Source organism: Tupaia chinensis, unplaced genomic scaffold (genome assembly GCF_000334495.1).
Source record: "Tupaia chinensis unplaced genomic scaffold, TupChi_1.0 Scaffold000251_1, whole genome shotgun sequence".
Lineage (NCBI taxonomy): Eukaryota > Metazoa > Chordata > Mammalia > Scandentia > Tupaiidae > Tupaia > Tupaia belangeri.
In genome coordinates, this window is record NW_006159731.1 from 2,751,516 (window position 1) to 2,767,220 (window position 15,705).

Consider the following 15,705-nt stretch of genomic DNA (forward strand, 5'->3'; position numbering starts at 1 on the left):
AAAAAAAAAAAAAAATCAAGAGAGGGGGGAAAAAACAAACAGGTTATCTACTAAATTTCAACAATTTTTTGTTTTGTTTTGTAGTAATTTTAGATAGCATACTAGACCTACTTTAGAGAAAATGTGGAAGAGTACTGAACTCTTTATGGTTCCAGTGTAAATGTAATTGGCCTAGTCTAAAAAAATTCCCTCCCTATCTATCCAAATAATCTGAAGAACTGTATACAACACAGTTTATCAAAAGTGTACACTAATCTAGAGGGACAAAATCACTGGTGCCACCAAATGACTCTTGGCACAATTTACGGTATTTTTGCCATTCTTGTCATTTTCATTAAAAATTGTTGGAACAGCTGCTGTGTTCCAAGCAAAATGTTAATCGTGGGTGACACCACACTAACAAAGTAGGCAGATCTCTGCTTTTAAAGAACTTAAACTGTGGCAGGAGGGGTGGAAAGACAAGAGGATGGAGACATATTTTGAGGACATAAAACAAGTGAAATCTCTCCTGAATTGAATGTGGTAAGTGCACTGGGATGTACTAAAGCTGGAAAGCAGAATGAGGAGGGTAGGACGAGTTCAGTTTTAAATAGAGTGGTCAGGGGGACTAGCAGTTAGCACAATGGCTATGTCGCTGGACTCCTATGTAGTCAACTGCGGTTTGAGTCCAGGACCCAGCTGCTTAAACTCATGCTGGGCGCATGTGCATGCGTGCCCAAGATCCCGAGAGGAGAATGGAGGAGAAGGGATTGCGGTGTGGCCACCCCCCCTGGGGGGTGATTTCTCGCTTTCTGTCTCTCTCTTTGTCTTTCTGGCGAGTGCACACGCCCTATAGCAATAACCTCTCCAAAAAAAATAGGATAGGGTGGTCAGGGAAAGCACCTCAAGGAAGATGGTATTTGAGCAAATGCAGTGTGTAACATTAGTTACATACGTAATTGGATGCAGAGCCTTCCAGAGGAAAAGGGAACACTAAAGGCTTTGAGGTCCAGGCTGGGCACGTTTTAGGAATACCAAGATCCTTCACCTCCTGTGCTCCCTTTGCCTTTCTGTTCCCCTTCTGCCTTAGAACTGCCCCTACCTTTAGCCTAGTTATAATCAGCTCAGGTGCTTTATGTGGTGTGAGTAAGACCAAAACAAGTTTAGTAGTTCAAATTTTCACTTCCAAACAAAAGGCTTGTTTTTTGGAAAATCCTAGAGAACCTAGTTGAATTTAAAAGCTTAAGAGGAGGGGCCGATAGATGGCGTGGTGGATAAAGGCACTGGATTCCCAGATGGACAACCATGGTTCAAGTCCTGTACCTGGTGGCTTGCTTTCTCGCTTTTCCTTTCTCTCTCTCTGTCTGGTCAAATTAGAAAACAATAATAACAAATGGAATTAAATAAATAATTCTTTTTTAAAAAATCGTAAGAGGAAACTAAGACTGACATAAGATATAAAGAGTAAAATCATATAATCCGATATAAATATTTTCTTAGGGTCACAAAAGTAAAACAAAAAGTGCTATGAAGGACAGAATTTGGTGGGCCAGTAATGTTTTGCTCAAGTGAAGCTAGATCCATAAGAAAGATTGGAGTTTGGTTCTCTGATTTACTTACATACTCCAGACACGAGCCCAATAGTCTTTCTTGAGAAATGTGTTTCATTGACATTGTTACAACCCTGGCTGGCTTAGAGGGCTAGCGGAATGGAGTCGAAGTGTGGGACCCTGTTGAGGGTGCTTGTCTCTCTCTTACTCGCATAAAAGAAAGATAGAAAATAGCAACTTGGTAAAGATTAAATAGGGTAGGGGATCTGTTTATTCTTTGAATAAGAATGGCTTCTCTTAGAAAGCATTTAAACTAAAATAATCTGAAGTAGCTACCTATTGGAAGATCTGGAGACAGAGTTTTTGAGGCAGAGGGAACAACAGGCCTTAAAACCCTAAAGTGGGTTGGGACCAGCAGATGGTGTAATGGTTATGTCTGGACTCCCACATAGTTGACTGTGGTTGGAGTCCCTTAAAACTCACACTGGGCATGTGTTGCATGCATGCCCAGGATCCCCAGAGGACAGCAGAGAAAGGATTGCAGCATGGCCATCCTCCCTAGGGGATGATTTCTCTCTCTGTTTCTCTGTCTCTCTGCTGAGCACACGCACCCTATAGCAAAAATCTCCCTCTGAAAAAAAAAAAAGACCCTAAGGTGGGAGCAAGCTTAGCGTGTTGCGGGGATAATTTCTGTGTGACTAGAGTAAGAAAGTGTTAAAATGAGATTGGAAGTTTAGGAAGGAGCCAGATCTAGTTCAATAGGAAGTGGGAGGGCTAGGATTGGTATTAAGTTGGGGAGAGACTTCAGCTGGTTTACTTTTTTCCTGTGAGGTTTTTGACATTAAATCATATGACATTCATGGAGAGACAGAGAGAGGGAAAGTTAGAAGCGCCCACCACCCCCGGGGGATGACGATGCAGCAATCCCTTCTCCATTCTCCTCCTGGGCTTTTGGGCACATGTGCACACATGCTTGATGTGAGTTTCAAGCCACCAGGTCCAGAACCTGAACCGCATTCGGCCATGTGGGAGTCCATCGCCTCAACCACCACACCACCTCCTTGGCGCCCTGCTGGTTTACATTTCTAAAAGATTGGTAAGGTGGCTCTGGCAGTGGGTACTTCCTCACAGGCTCAAAGGACTCAGAACAAATGCATTCACCCCATTCATTCTCTTGGCACTCTCTACTCCTCCATAGCTTATTTAACTAATTAATTTGTTACAAATTATGTTTCTCCTCCAGAAAATAAGCCCCATAGGACTGAGTTTATTTGTGACCAGAGTCCCAGTTGAGATCCCTTGACTAATTAACCATTTTGCAGATGTATACACTTTTGTACAACTCAAAGGGAGATAGTACTGACAACTCAGTGAATGTCCTAGTGACAGTGGGTCATTAGTTTGAATATCTGATTTCTTCAGGCACCTTTACTTTTTGTCGGTAACAAATTAGAATTTGGGGATAGGGAGCTGTTAGGGTGACACTCTGAAATTGGTAGCTGACAGAAGAGGAGAGGAATAAATCACCAAATAGAAAATTAGAGCAGTCTCAGGGAATTACATGAAAGGTACACTAAGCCTTTTCCATATCCTCTGCAAGTCTCAGTACATTAGTATTAATAGATACTTATGATTAATACATCATAAGCTTTGGATTTTACTATTGTACTTTGTACTATGGCAGGAAGTATAAATACAGTTTATAAAAATTTCCATCAAGGGACCAGCAGTTAGTGTAATGGCTATGTCGCTGGACTCCCATGTAGTTGGCTGTGCTTCAAGTCCTGAACCTGGTGGCTTAAACTCATGCCAGGCACGTATATGTGCATGCCCAAGCTCCTGAGAGGAGAATGGAGGAGAAGGGATTGTGGTGTGGTCATCCCCCCGGGGAGTGATTTCTCGTTTTCTGTTTGTCTTTCTGGCGAGTGCACGTGCCCTATAGCAGAAACCAAAAAAAAAAAAAAAAAAAAAAAATTTCCATCAAAAACTACACAGACTGGGAACCAGCAATTAGCGTAATGGCTATGTCGCTGGACTCCCACATAGTCAACCGCGGTTCGCGTCCCGGACCCGGTGGCTTAAAACACACCGGGCGCGTGTGCCCAAGATCCCTAGAGGAGAATGGAGGAGAAGGGATTGCCGCATGACCATTCCCCCTGGGGGGTGATTTCTCGCTTTCTGTCTCTATGTCTCTCTCTGTCTGGTGAGTGCACACGCCCTATGGGGGGAGGGGAACCTCTCCAAAAAGAAAAAAATACTACACAGACTCAGGGGTGTTTGGGCCCAGGGGGAAAAGATGGCTGATTATGCTGGCTGCCCCAAGGCTTGGTGGGCCTTACCCAGGTGCACTTAGGTGGCAGGTAGCAGGGCAAGGACAGAGAAAGATAGGACTGTGCTTTCTCTGTATCCTTGTATTACATTTTATAATACACGGGGATTCTCTTGGAGTTTTCAGGTTCAAGCAGTTTTTGATGGTATTTATAAAACACCTTATGCTCTAAATATAGTCTGTTAAAAAAACTTGCTAAAAAAAGCTTTCCAAATTCTGGAGTTTTTAAAATTCATGTTGGTTAAATATCATGTAAAAATGCTTTAGGGGGCCAGCAGGTGGCATGGTGGTTTAATAACGTTAAATAATTCTTTAAAAAAGTCCCAGACCTGGAGACTTGCTTTCTTACTTTTCCCTTTCTCTCTCTCATCAAATTAAATAATGATGATAATAAGTGAAATAAAATAATTCTTTTTTAAAAAATGCTTTAGGGGAGACCAGCAGATGACATGATGGTTAAGGCTCTGGACACTCTCACATGGCCAACCGTGGTTCGAGTCTGGGACTTGGAGGCATGCTTTCTCACTTTCCCTCTCTGTGTGTGTCTCTCTCTGGTCAAATTAAGATAAAATCAATTAGTAAATAAAATTAAATAAATAATTCTTTTGATGCATTTGTAAGTGAAAGAATCTTACTGGTTTACTTGGTAAAATCTCATTATTGCTTCATTTCCTCAGGGTATTAATTAAAATGAAAACACCCCCATTGTTAGGGACCCTGATTATTGCACAGTAACTGTAGTGGCAGGATTACCTGATTCCCCTGATGACTTTGAGGAACTCAACTCTTTTCTTATTTGCCCTCTGGAAGTTTACAGTTTTAGTTAGCCTCAAAGAAGTTGAAAGTCTTAGGTGAATGGTTGGACATGACAAATGAGAGCTTACTGCTGTCTTTTCAGTTCAGTAAATTAAAACAAGTAAAACCAATGGTGTTATAAGTACAATTTCATCCCCGTCAATAACACACCATCTTTGAGCTGTTTCTCAGTATAGTCTTACATTTTTAAACTCATGATAGAGCATGTGCATGCTCATGAGAGACAAAGAGGGGAGGAAGGAGCACCTTCCGTAGGACTCAGACATGTCTTGATCCCCTTGCTGTAGCCCTCCAGCTCACCAGGATCTTCCTGGCATGTTTTCAGGCTGACAGGGCTAAGGACTAGAACCACAGTCAACATATGGCTTCCTGCTGCATCACGCTACTAACTGTGCCACAGAGGCTAAGCCTTCCTATAGTTTTGACAATGAACAAGTGACTATAATTTGAGTCCCTTGATGGGTTTGGGCATTTCTAAAACTTTGGTTGGCTTGCTAAATTTGTGAACAATTACTGTAACTGGTAAGATCCCCAGAAATAGTTAAAGGCCACTAGACATATAATCTCCTTTATGACTATTGACATGAATTTATGAGAGAAATTACTGGACATAAGGTAACATCTAAGACTAGAATATAAGGAAACTAATACTACTGTATTGGAATTGTTATTTCTTTGAACTATTCCAGGTAGCTTTGAGTACCTCCTATGTAGCTGCTATGTACAGCACAGTAGTCCTTCAGGGAACCACAAATGTCCCTAATTCAAAATGCTAAAGTACAAAAGTACTTATTTTCAAGCAATTGTTCCTGGGAACTTTTTTATTTTAAAATATCTAATTATGACTAGGGTCTTAAAATACTGGGTTGTCAGAAAAGTCATGATGTGTTTTTTTCTGTTTTTCTGTGCAAGAAAGCATCATGACTTTTCCAACAACCCAATAAAAAAAAAACCTAATGTAAGCCAACAGAGACTAGTGTCCCCCAAAAATATTCATGTCTACCTGGAATCTCAGACTGTGATCTTATTTGGAAATAGGGTTTTTATAGATACACTAAAGATCTTGAGATAAACCATCCTAGAGTTAGGGTGACCCCAAATCTAGTGACTAGTGTCAAGGGAAACAAGACACAGACTTAGGGAAGAAGACCACGTGAAGGAGGAGGCAGAGAGTGGTTAGGCTGCCACAAGCCAAGTAGTACCTGGGGCCTCTAGAAGCTGGAAGAGTCAAGGAAGGTACCTAGAGCCTTCAATAGGAGCATGCTCTTCCTCACAACATGATTTTAGAATTTCTACATTTTGAAATTGCAAGAAAATAAATTTCTGTTATATTCAGCCATCCGGTTTGTGGCACTGTGTAATGGCAGTTTGAAAGACGCTAATTTAGCAACTTGTCTTAAATCCAAAGAGAATAGATGACAGGAACTCACACCTCCCTTTTCACTTAGCAGTCCACCTTTGAGGAAAAGTGCTTTCTCTACAAAATTACCTGTCTTGCCTGCCAACAGTCTAATATCCGCTGAGAAATCGTGCCTCAGTTCAGTGCCAGGAAGAAAAGCATCTGATTTAAAAATATGAACAGAAGGATAGAGTTAACCCAAAAGACACAGGCACTTGCATTTTGTGAGGGACTGGTTTACCTAGAGGACTGCTCATTGGTAAAATATCTTAGAAAATTTAGAAAAGATACTGTTAACTACTAGATTGTGTTATTTGGTGAAGTGGAGAAAAAAAGACAAATAAAATATTTAATATTTAGCAATCTTTAGAAGAAAATTATTGTAATGTACTACTAATCATTAAATTGTCTTGATTGTTTTTTTTCTCTTATGTACAGGTCCAAAAATTTATAGCTTTAATTCTGCAAATGATTCTGGTTGTCCTGCAAACTTGGATAAATCTATCTTAAAAGTGAGTAAACCAAGATTTTGAGTCCATTTCAAGAAATATTTCCTTTTTTCTTCCCCCAAAATTTGTGTACACGCAAATGTAAGAAAATGATGGGGTATTTGAATTTTTTTTTAAAGAACTCTATGAGTTAATTTGTACCAAGTAGAAATTGAAAACCTTCAAGAAATTTCAGATCTAATATACTATACAACTTCAGCCTCCTCTCAATTGCTCTTCCCCACTTAAATTTTAGTTTATAGAACATCTCATTGTTCCCCCTAATCCTGTATGAATTTATTATTTCAATCTCTGCCCACGTGCTTCCTGCCTAGAATGCCTTTCCTTTTCCTTTTTCCATGTATCACCCCCATGAAGTCCTTAATTCTTTTTTAATAATTATCATGCAGATTATAATTTGTCTCTTTAAATATGTTTCCTGGGCTATATTGTGAATTCCTGCAGTGTATTTTTGTGTTTAGTCTATAATAGGAATAATGAAGAGAAGGAAGATATTTTTGTATATAGATACTTGAGTAGTCTTATATTAAAAATGTGGGAGGAACAGAAAGTAATATGACTAGTAGGAAAAAATAGAAATCAAGCTCTGGGACCTAGAAAAATTTGTGTAACCAATTATTATTGTGTGTATAGTTTTTCTTTTACTTGATAGACCCTTATTTTAGTGTAGCATTTATTTCTTCTGGCTTATCACATAGGCCATTCTAAATTAAAAGCAGATTCATGGGTTCCATCCCCAAGAATTCTGAGTCGGTTTGTTTACAACAGGGCTTAGGAGTCTGTCTTTGTGATAGCAGCCCAGAGCTGGTCCAAGGATAATGTTTTGAGACACTGGCCTTAGGAGGCTTTATGAAAATATTTTATATGTCTTTGCTTTCATTTTATCCATATTCCATTTTTTTCTTAAATTAAGATTACAGTCAAAGAATGGTAGTCCAAAAATTAAAATTACTATATCTAATTTTTCCTGAAATTTGGAGCTTCCCTGGCATGAATACAGAAAACTGTTTGCTTTGCTTCTAATTTTTTAACAATTCATCTTCTAATTGATATGACCTTTTTGACCTCAACAGGTGGTAATTAATAACAAACTAGAGCAAAGAATCATTGGAGTGATCAATGAACATAAGAAACAAAATAATGATAAGGGAATGATTTCTGGAAGACTTACTGCCAAAAAATTACAGGTATTTTGCAAACATTTTTTTAAGTTCCTTCATTTTAGAGGGACTTTTTTTTCTTATTAAATTTTTATTTATTTCTTCCACAAGCAAGAGAAACAATGCCCTCAGAAGGATCTTAATGCTGTGCTCCATCCCTAGCCTCACCCAGCCCTGGATCAGACATGTATGTGTGTGCCAAGCATACTCAGGGAGGTCTTCAGCCTAGAATCCAGATCTTTCCTATGTATATTGCCCTCCTTTACCACTGTACTATGTGTCCACTAGTGGACATTTTAAAAACAGCTCCACATGTGAGAGAAAAAAGAGTTTTTCAGCCCAGTGGTAGTGGCTGAGGCTGCGTGGGAGGTGCAATCCCATTCCTGGCCAAACCTAAATAGCCTGGATATGGAGATGCATGCCTAAGATCTATGCTCATTGAGATCCTGGGGCAGTGGAATTTGCGACCTGGAAAAAACTCTGTCAAAAATAACTCTCACTCAAAAAAAAAAAAAGAAAAGACTTTCAGTCTCTTTTGAGATTTCACATAGATTATTTCCATCTGCAAGAGTAGAGAAATTTTGTCAGAAACTAGTAAGCAAATTAAAACGGTGATATGAAAACTAACTTACATTTCCAAAATTATGTTATTGAGCACCTTCTATGTTAGACTCTAGGCACTTTGCTTACATTTTTTTCTAACACAAAAGCCCTACAAGATAAATGATTTTTACCCCATTTTTCATGCAAAAGAACTAAAATGTGGAAAGATGACATAAGTTATACCCTAAGGTTATTAATTAGTAGATAACAGAGTAAGTTTGGATTGGAATCAATTCCGCCCAACTCTAAAGATCATGTTTTAGAAAGTACATTAAAATGCTTTATCTTTATCTATAAATAAAGATATTTATTGAATCATTGCTTATAATCTTAAAAATATTCTAAGTGTTCTGCTATAGAAAAATGTGTAATGAAACAATGATATGTCTAATAAATGAAATACTACTGTTTAACTATTAAAACTAATGATGAAGAATGATGAAGAGTTTCTAATAACTTGGGAATATGCTTATGTTACAATATTTAAGATTTTTTTCCCCAAAAACTATAGGAAAATTACTGAAAAACAACATAGTACACTTAAATAGTATCTTTAGATAGTTAAGAAAGTGAGCCATTTCACCTGGTCTCCTTTTTATTTTTGGAGAGTTTTTGCTATAGGACCTGTGTGCTCACCAGAAAGAGAGAGAGACAAAAAGTGAGAAATCACCCCCAGGGGGAATGACCATGCCGCAGTCCTTTCTCCTTCATCCTCCTCTCGGAATCTTCGGCGCACATGTACACATGCCGAGTGAAAGTTTAAGCCACTGAGTCCGGGGCTTGAACCACAGTTGACTACGTGGGAGTCCAGCAACATAGCCATTATGCCATCTGCTGGTTCCTCTCCTGGCCTTTTTAAAAAATATATCTGTAGTTTCCAAATTCTCTCCTCAACTTTTTAAAGAATAGCCAGAGGGTGCATATGCTCGTGTGTGTGTGTGTGTGTATGTGTCCGAGAGAGAGAGAGAAAATAGAAAGCACATTCAAGCGGGGCATGGTCATACTAATTCTTTTCTCCATTGCTTCTTCCTATCAGGATTTTAGGCCGTGGGCACATACGCCCAGTGTATTTCTCAAGCCTGCAGGGCTAAGATTTGAACTGTTGTCAGCCATGGGATCTGATTCCCAGTGCATGGCACTTAAGCACTGTTCTACAGGGCTGGTCCACATTTTTTTAATTTTTCAAAAAACTTATTTTAGAATTCTAATTTGTGTAAGAGTTTTTGGGTTGAAATTAATGTAAGAATAAAATCAGTAATGAAAAAAGAGAAAATTGATAAATGTGACTTACTTATATTTCCCTTTCATAGGATTTATATATGGCTTTACAAGCATTTTCATTTAAGACTAAAGACATCGAAGATGCCATGACCAATACACTCTTACATGGTGGTGATCTTCATTCTGCCCTGGATTGGCTCTGTTTAAACCTGTCAGATGGTAAACAGTATTGTCAATAAATTATTTTCATTTCTAAAACCTTTTAAAACACTTTTATTATTTGTATCAACTTTATCTTGCACTTAAAATTATTCACTGTTATTATGTTCTTACTGTTTAAAGTGTTCTTTTCCTATTCTTTCCAGTGCAGAGGGGTCTTCAGAAGTTCACGCAAATGTATATTGTGAATTATAAAATATTTTACACCAAAATAAATTCATACTTTAAGTCCGGCTTTTTCCACGAACTTTTTGAAGTAATTTATATCTTAGAGGTATATGTGCAAGAGTTTGGTTGTTGGTAGAATTTTATAATGTACTTAGTACAATACATTATCAGAATTTGTCTTATCTGTATCCTGTTAGGCTGTGTCTCCTAGGTTTTGAGAGCCTAACACACTAACGATGAAATAAATGGCCAAGTACAATTAGGCTAGCTTTTGTCTGGTGAATGTGCCACGTTTAGTTTGAAGAATGAGATAAGATTCATCATACGGTTTTAATTCTTAGATGAGGGATAGAAATGCATTAGATGCCCTAAGTCTAGGCTAGTTTTTTGTGTATGCTTAGTTATTTTTGTCCATTATGTATCATACACATGTTTATTCTCAATACAGTTTCTTTGATTTTAAGATGCACTTCCTGAAGGATTCAGTCAGGAATTTGAAGAACAGCAGCCCAAAAATAGGCCAAAATTCCAGTCTCCTCAAATACAGGCTAATATTTCACCTCCACTGCAATCTAAAACCAAAAAACAGGAAGACTCTAAGATTAAGGTAATGTAAGAATTAAATATTTAAAGTTATATAAAATCAAAATGAAGCACATATAGCAGTTTACTGTAACTATTAGGGCTCTATAATATTTTACTTCTTAAAAATAACTAGTTTGCCAAGTTTTCTATCACTGTCTTACTTATCTCTTATTACATAATAAACCACCCCAAAATGTTGTGACTTAAGCCAGTGATACATTATTTCTTATGATTTCACAGTCTAGGTTGGGCTGAATTAGGGAGTTCTTCTGTTCTAGGAGGTATTTCAAAACAGCTTCTTTTGGGACCAGAAGGTGGTGTCATGGTGGTTAAGGTGCTGGTCTCCCACATGACTGACCACAGTTTGAATCCTGGACCCAGTGTCTTGAAAAATCATGCCAGGCACATGCACATGAGGGCCCAAAATCCCAAGAGAAGAAAAGAGGAGAAGGGATTGCAACGTGTCCATCCCCCTTGAGGGGGTGGTTTCTTGCCTTCCCTTTCTGTGTCTTGTTTTGGCAAGCTCACCTTATGGCAAAAACCTAAAACAAGTGGCTTTTACTCACATTACTAACTGGAATATTGCCAGGCAGTCCTCTCTTTACATGCTTTTTTTTTTTTTTTGGAGGGAAGAGGTTTGTGCTATAGGATGCGTGCACTCGCCAGAAAGACAGAGAGACAGAGAGACAGAAAGTGAGAAATCACCCTACAGGGGGGATGACCACACCACAATCCCTTCTTCTCCATTCTCCTCTCAGGGTCTTGGGCATGCATGCACACATGCCTGGCATGAGTTTAAGCTACCATGTTTGGGACTTGAACCACGGTCAACCACATGCAAGCCCAACGATATAACCATTATGCCAACTGCTGGTCCACAGTGACACTCACTTTTTTAACAGTTCTCCTTTCAGTCTTTTTTTAAAGCTACTTTACAGTCTCCTTTACATTCTGCATAAACTTTTTTTTTTTGAGAGGTTTTCGCTATAGGGCGCATGCGCTTGCCAGACAGACAGAGAGAGACAGAGAGACAGAAAGCGAGAAATCACCCCCCAGGGTGGATGGCCACGCCACAATCCCTTCTCCATTCTCCTCTCGGGATTTTGGGCAAGCACACACACGCGCCCGGCGTGAGTTTAAGCCACTGGGTCCGGGATGTGAACCACAGTTGACTACGTGGGAGTCCAGCGACATAGCCATTACGCTAACTGCTGGTTCCCTCTGCATAAACTTTTCAGAGTAAGTTGAGTTCAACTGAAGTTTTTAAAGTAATGTTGAGTTAATTCATTTGTCCCTCTTTGAATAATAAGGAATATGATTCTTGAAGCTCTTGTGTTTCCTGTTTTTGAGTGTGAAGAAATTGTAGACACAGTAACAGTAGTTTCAATGTTTTTTTATAACTTTGGTTTTTCAGATGTTTGTTTTCTTTTTCTAGCCAAAAAAGGAAGAAAAAAATATGGAAATAAATATGAAAGAATGGATTTTGCGATATGCTGAACAACAGAATGAAGAAGAAAAGAGTGAGAATTCTGAAAGTTTAGAAGAGGAGGAAAAATTTGACCCTGTGAGTAGAAATTTATATTTGTGGGCTGTGTTTGTGGCCTGGTAGTTAAAGCAGCAGGATCCCACTCAGCTGACCACTTGGTTTGAATCCCAGACCCATCAGCAAAAGAGACATGCTGAGTACATGTGTGTATGCCCAGAATCCTGAGAAAGAGAGATGGAGAAGAGGGTATTGCTGCTTGACTATTTCTCAGGGGGTAATTTTTCCCTTCCTTTTTTTGTCTCTGGTTAGTGTATACAACCTCTAGCAGAAATAAAAGAGGAAGGAAAGAAGGAAAAAATAATAATTTGTATTAGGTTCCTAGCTGGATACTTTTAGGTAAATAGTTAACTTTCCTGAGCCTCAGTTGCTTCTTTATGAACTGGAAAGATTTACACAGTGGTTGATGTGAAGCTTAAACATAGTAACACTTCCGCGAACACTTGTCACAAAGTAACTGCTCAGTGGTTGTTACTTAACATTTGTTCCATGTTTACAGAGATACACATTGAATATTTTTAAGTGATTGTTAGGCCTAAGGAGTAAGCTAAGTTCTTTGGGTAATAAAATACAATAAGGTGCATTCCTTTATAGAGAAAGCCCATAGTCTGGAGAAGAAAACGGGCATTGTAAAATAGCACGTGCAATGGTAGTCTCATAAAGAGCCTTTAGGCCATTCCATACTTCCTAGGTGTATAGGAGACTATATCATCTCTTTTTGTGTAGGCACACTCTGAAAAATGGATTTACCACATGATTCAGCAATTCCATTTCTGGCACATACTCAAACTGAAAGCAGGGACTTCAAAGAGATGTTTGTACATCGTGTGCATAGCAGCATTACTCACCATAGCTAAAATGTGAAGCAATCCATTGTCCACCAAACAATAAATGGATCATTAAGAAATGCATATATACACATAAAAATATTATTCAAATTTTGAAAGGAGGGAAGTTCTGGCATCTGCTACACTTGAATGGACCTTGATATTATGCTAAGTATAGAAAGCCAGTCACAAAAACACAAATAGTGTACGATTCCATTTATATAAGGTACCCAGAATAATCAAATTCGTAGAGATAGAGTAGAATGGTCATTATGTGGGGCTGGTTGGGAAGAGGTGAAATGAGTTACTGTTCAATGGCCTAGTTCCAGTTTTGCCAGATGAAAAGAGTTTTGGAGATGGAGAATGATGGTGGTTGCACAACAACACCATGCGTATAAATTGGCTGCACATATTTAAACATCTAATTTAGGGCCAGCCCACAGTGTTGAAGTTAAGGTGATTAGATTCCATGTGGCTGAGTGCACAGGTCAAGTCCCACCTAGCAGCTTGAAAAACCTTCCAGGCACATGTGCATGCTTACCTAAAAATCTGAAAAGGAGAGCTGGAATAGAAGGGGTTACAGTATGGCCATACCCCACAGAGGCTGCTTTCTCACTCCCTCCTTCTGTCTCTCTCTAATGAGCACATTCACTGGCTAGCAAATTAAAAGATAAAACAGATAGTTGATATAGTAAGTTTTTTTAAAAAAAGAGTATTTATTTAGGGATCAGCAGATGATGTAACAGTTACATAACTGGACTCCCATGTGGCTGACTGCGGTTTGAGTCCTGGACCCGGAGTCTTGAAACTCTCGCTGGGCGCATATCCATGCATACCCAAATTTCCAAGAGGAGAATAGAGGAGAAGAGATTGCAGTGTGGCCATCCCCTCAGGAGGTGATTTTTCACTTTCTCTCTCTCTGTCTCTGGTAAGCACACACGCCCAATAACAAAAATCTCTCTTAAAAGAATTGTTATTGAATTTTATTCATCAGTATTATCTATAATTTAATGAGAGAAAGAGAGAGAGAGAAAGTGAGAAAGCAAGCCACTAGGTTTGGGACTCGAACTGTAGTCGGCCATATGGAAGTCCAGCACCTTATCCACCATGCCACCTGCCAGTCCCTATATGGTAAATTTTATGAAGAAAAAGTTAAGGAGTCAAAGATGGCAAGAGATGCTAGGTAGAGGGATGGTGGCATCGATGTCTTATACAGGACGGGAAATGAGTGTGGTTTTGAGGCAATAGCTAACTGTTCTATTGACATTAACAATGTTTGCCTCTACACAGAATGGTCTCAGAATTCAGCTAGCTGTGCTTGCTTAGATGTTCTTTTCCTTTTCTCTTAACACTTGTGTTTCACAGCAGCATCATGTATGTCATCATCTTCTCCACTCCAAGCATTTATGCTTCTAATTTGTTGACACTTGGTAACTTTAGGGGAAAAAATACCCATTGAGTTTAACTTTAAACTCTTTCTAGTTTCTGCTCAGCAAAGTTATCGATTTTCCTTTAGAAGCCTTTTTTTGCTGTTGTTGTTTTTAATGTCTCTGACTTTCTTTGATAAGATAGTCCTTATGGAGAGGTAACTTTGAGATAAGTCTTACTAGATTGCATATACACTCTTATTTATTTATTTTTTAAAGAATTATTTATTTTAGGTCATGGTGGCGCCCGCCCTATGGCAAGAATTATTTATTTTAGGGTACAGCAGTTGGTGTAATGGCTACGTCACTGGACTGCCATGTAGGCAACTGTGGTTCAAGTCCCAGACCTGGTGGCTTAAACTCATGCTCATGTGCGTGCCTGCCCAAGATCCCGATAGGAGAATGGAGTAGAAGGGAATGTGGCGTCTTTCAGGCAAGCGCACGCACCCTCTAGCAAAAACATCTCAAAAAAAAAAAGAAAAGAAAAAATAATTATTTATTTTATTAGTCATTTTTATCATATTTTAATTTGATACAAGGCACATAGACTCACCAGAGAAAGAAAGAGGGAAAGTGAGAAAGCAAGCCTCCAAGTCTGGGACTTGAACCATGGTTGACCCTTTGGGAATGCAGCACCTTAATCATTATGCCACCTGCTGGTCCCTACACTCTTTTATTTATTTATTTTGAGATTTTTTGCTATAGAGCATGTGTGCTTGCCAGAGAGACAGAAACAGAGAGTGAGAGAGCAAGAAATCACCTCTAAGGGTGATGATCACACCACACTCCCTTTTCCTCCATTCTCTTCTCAGAATTTTGGACGTGCACTCACACACGCCTGGCGTGAGTTTTAAGCTGCTGGATTTAGGACTTGAACCATGGTCGACTATGTGAGAGTCAGCTACATAACTGCTATGCCACACATTTTTTTTATTATTATTCTTTTACTTTATATATTTATATATGTATGTTATTTGACCTGGGAGCAGAGAGTGAGAGAGCAAGCCTCCAAGTCTGGGATTCGAACCGTGGTCAGGCATGTGGGAATCCAGCACTTTGACCACCGTGCCATCTGCTGGCCTCTACATTCTTTTAAATATACACATTTATAAGTCAAGTTTTATAGAAATGTGCTCATATTTACTTTTTATTCTTCAGTTCTTATTAGCATGACAAGGAAGTTTCTCGATGCAGATCACCCTCTTTCTTTTGTGACTCCTTTTTTGTAATGATTGAATAGGCTTCTCTTTACCACAGAAATTTTTGATTTTTCTCTTAGAGCCAGTGCTTTAGTAAGTATCTGTGCAACTGCAAATATATACATTTGTTTTCTTTTTTTCTTTTAAAAAAATTGTTATTTATTTACTACT

The 15,705-nt window shown here is 38.8% G+C and overlaps 1 protein-coding gene across 1 annotated transcript in view; it reads left to right on the plus strand.

Moving 5' to 3' along the window:
• The window catches only part of DHX29 (DExH-box helicase 29), an 87,614-nt gene that overhangs the window by 3,281 nt on the left and 68,628 nt on the right, over positions 1–15,705 (plus strand). Inside the window, exons 2-6 of the mRNA XM_006149001.3 lie at positions 6,512–6,585; positions 7,656–7,769; positions 9,656–9,785; positions 10,418–10,560; positions 11,974–12,102. Coding sequence (XP_006149063.1) covers positions 6,512–6,585; positions 7,656–7,769; positions 9,656–9,785; positions 10,418–10,560; positions 11,974–12,102 — 590 coding nt within the window. The remainder of the gene's footprint in view (positions 1–6,511; positions 6,586–7,655; positions 7,770–9,655; positions 9,786–10,417; positions 10,561–11,973; positions 12,103–15,705) is intronic.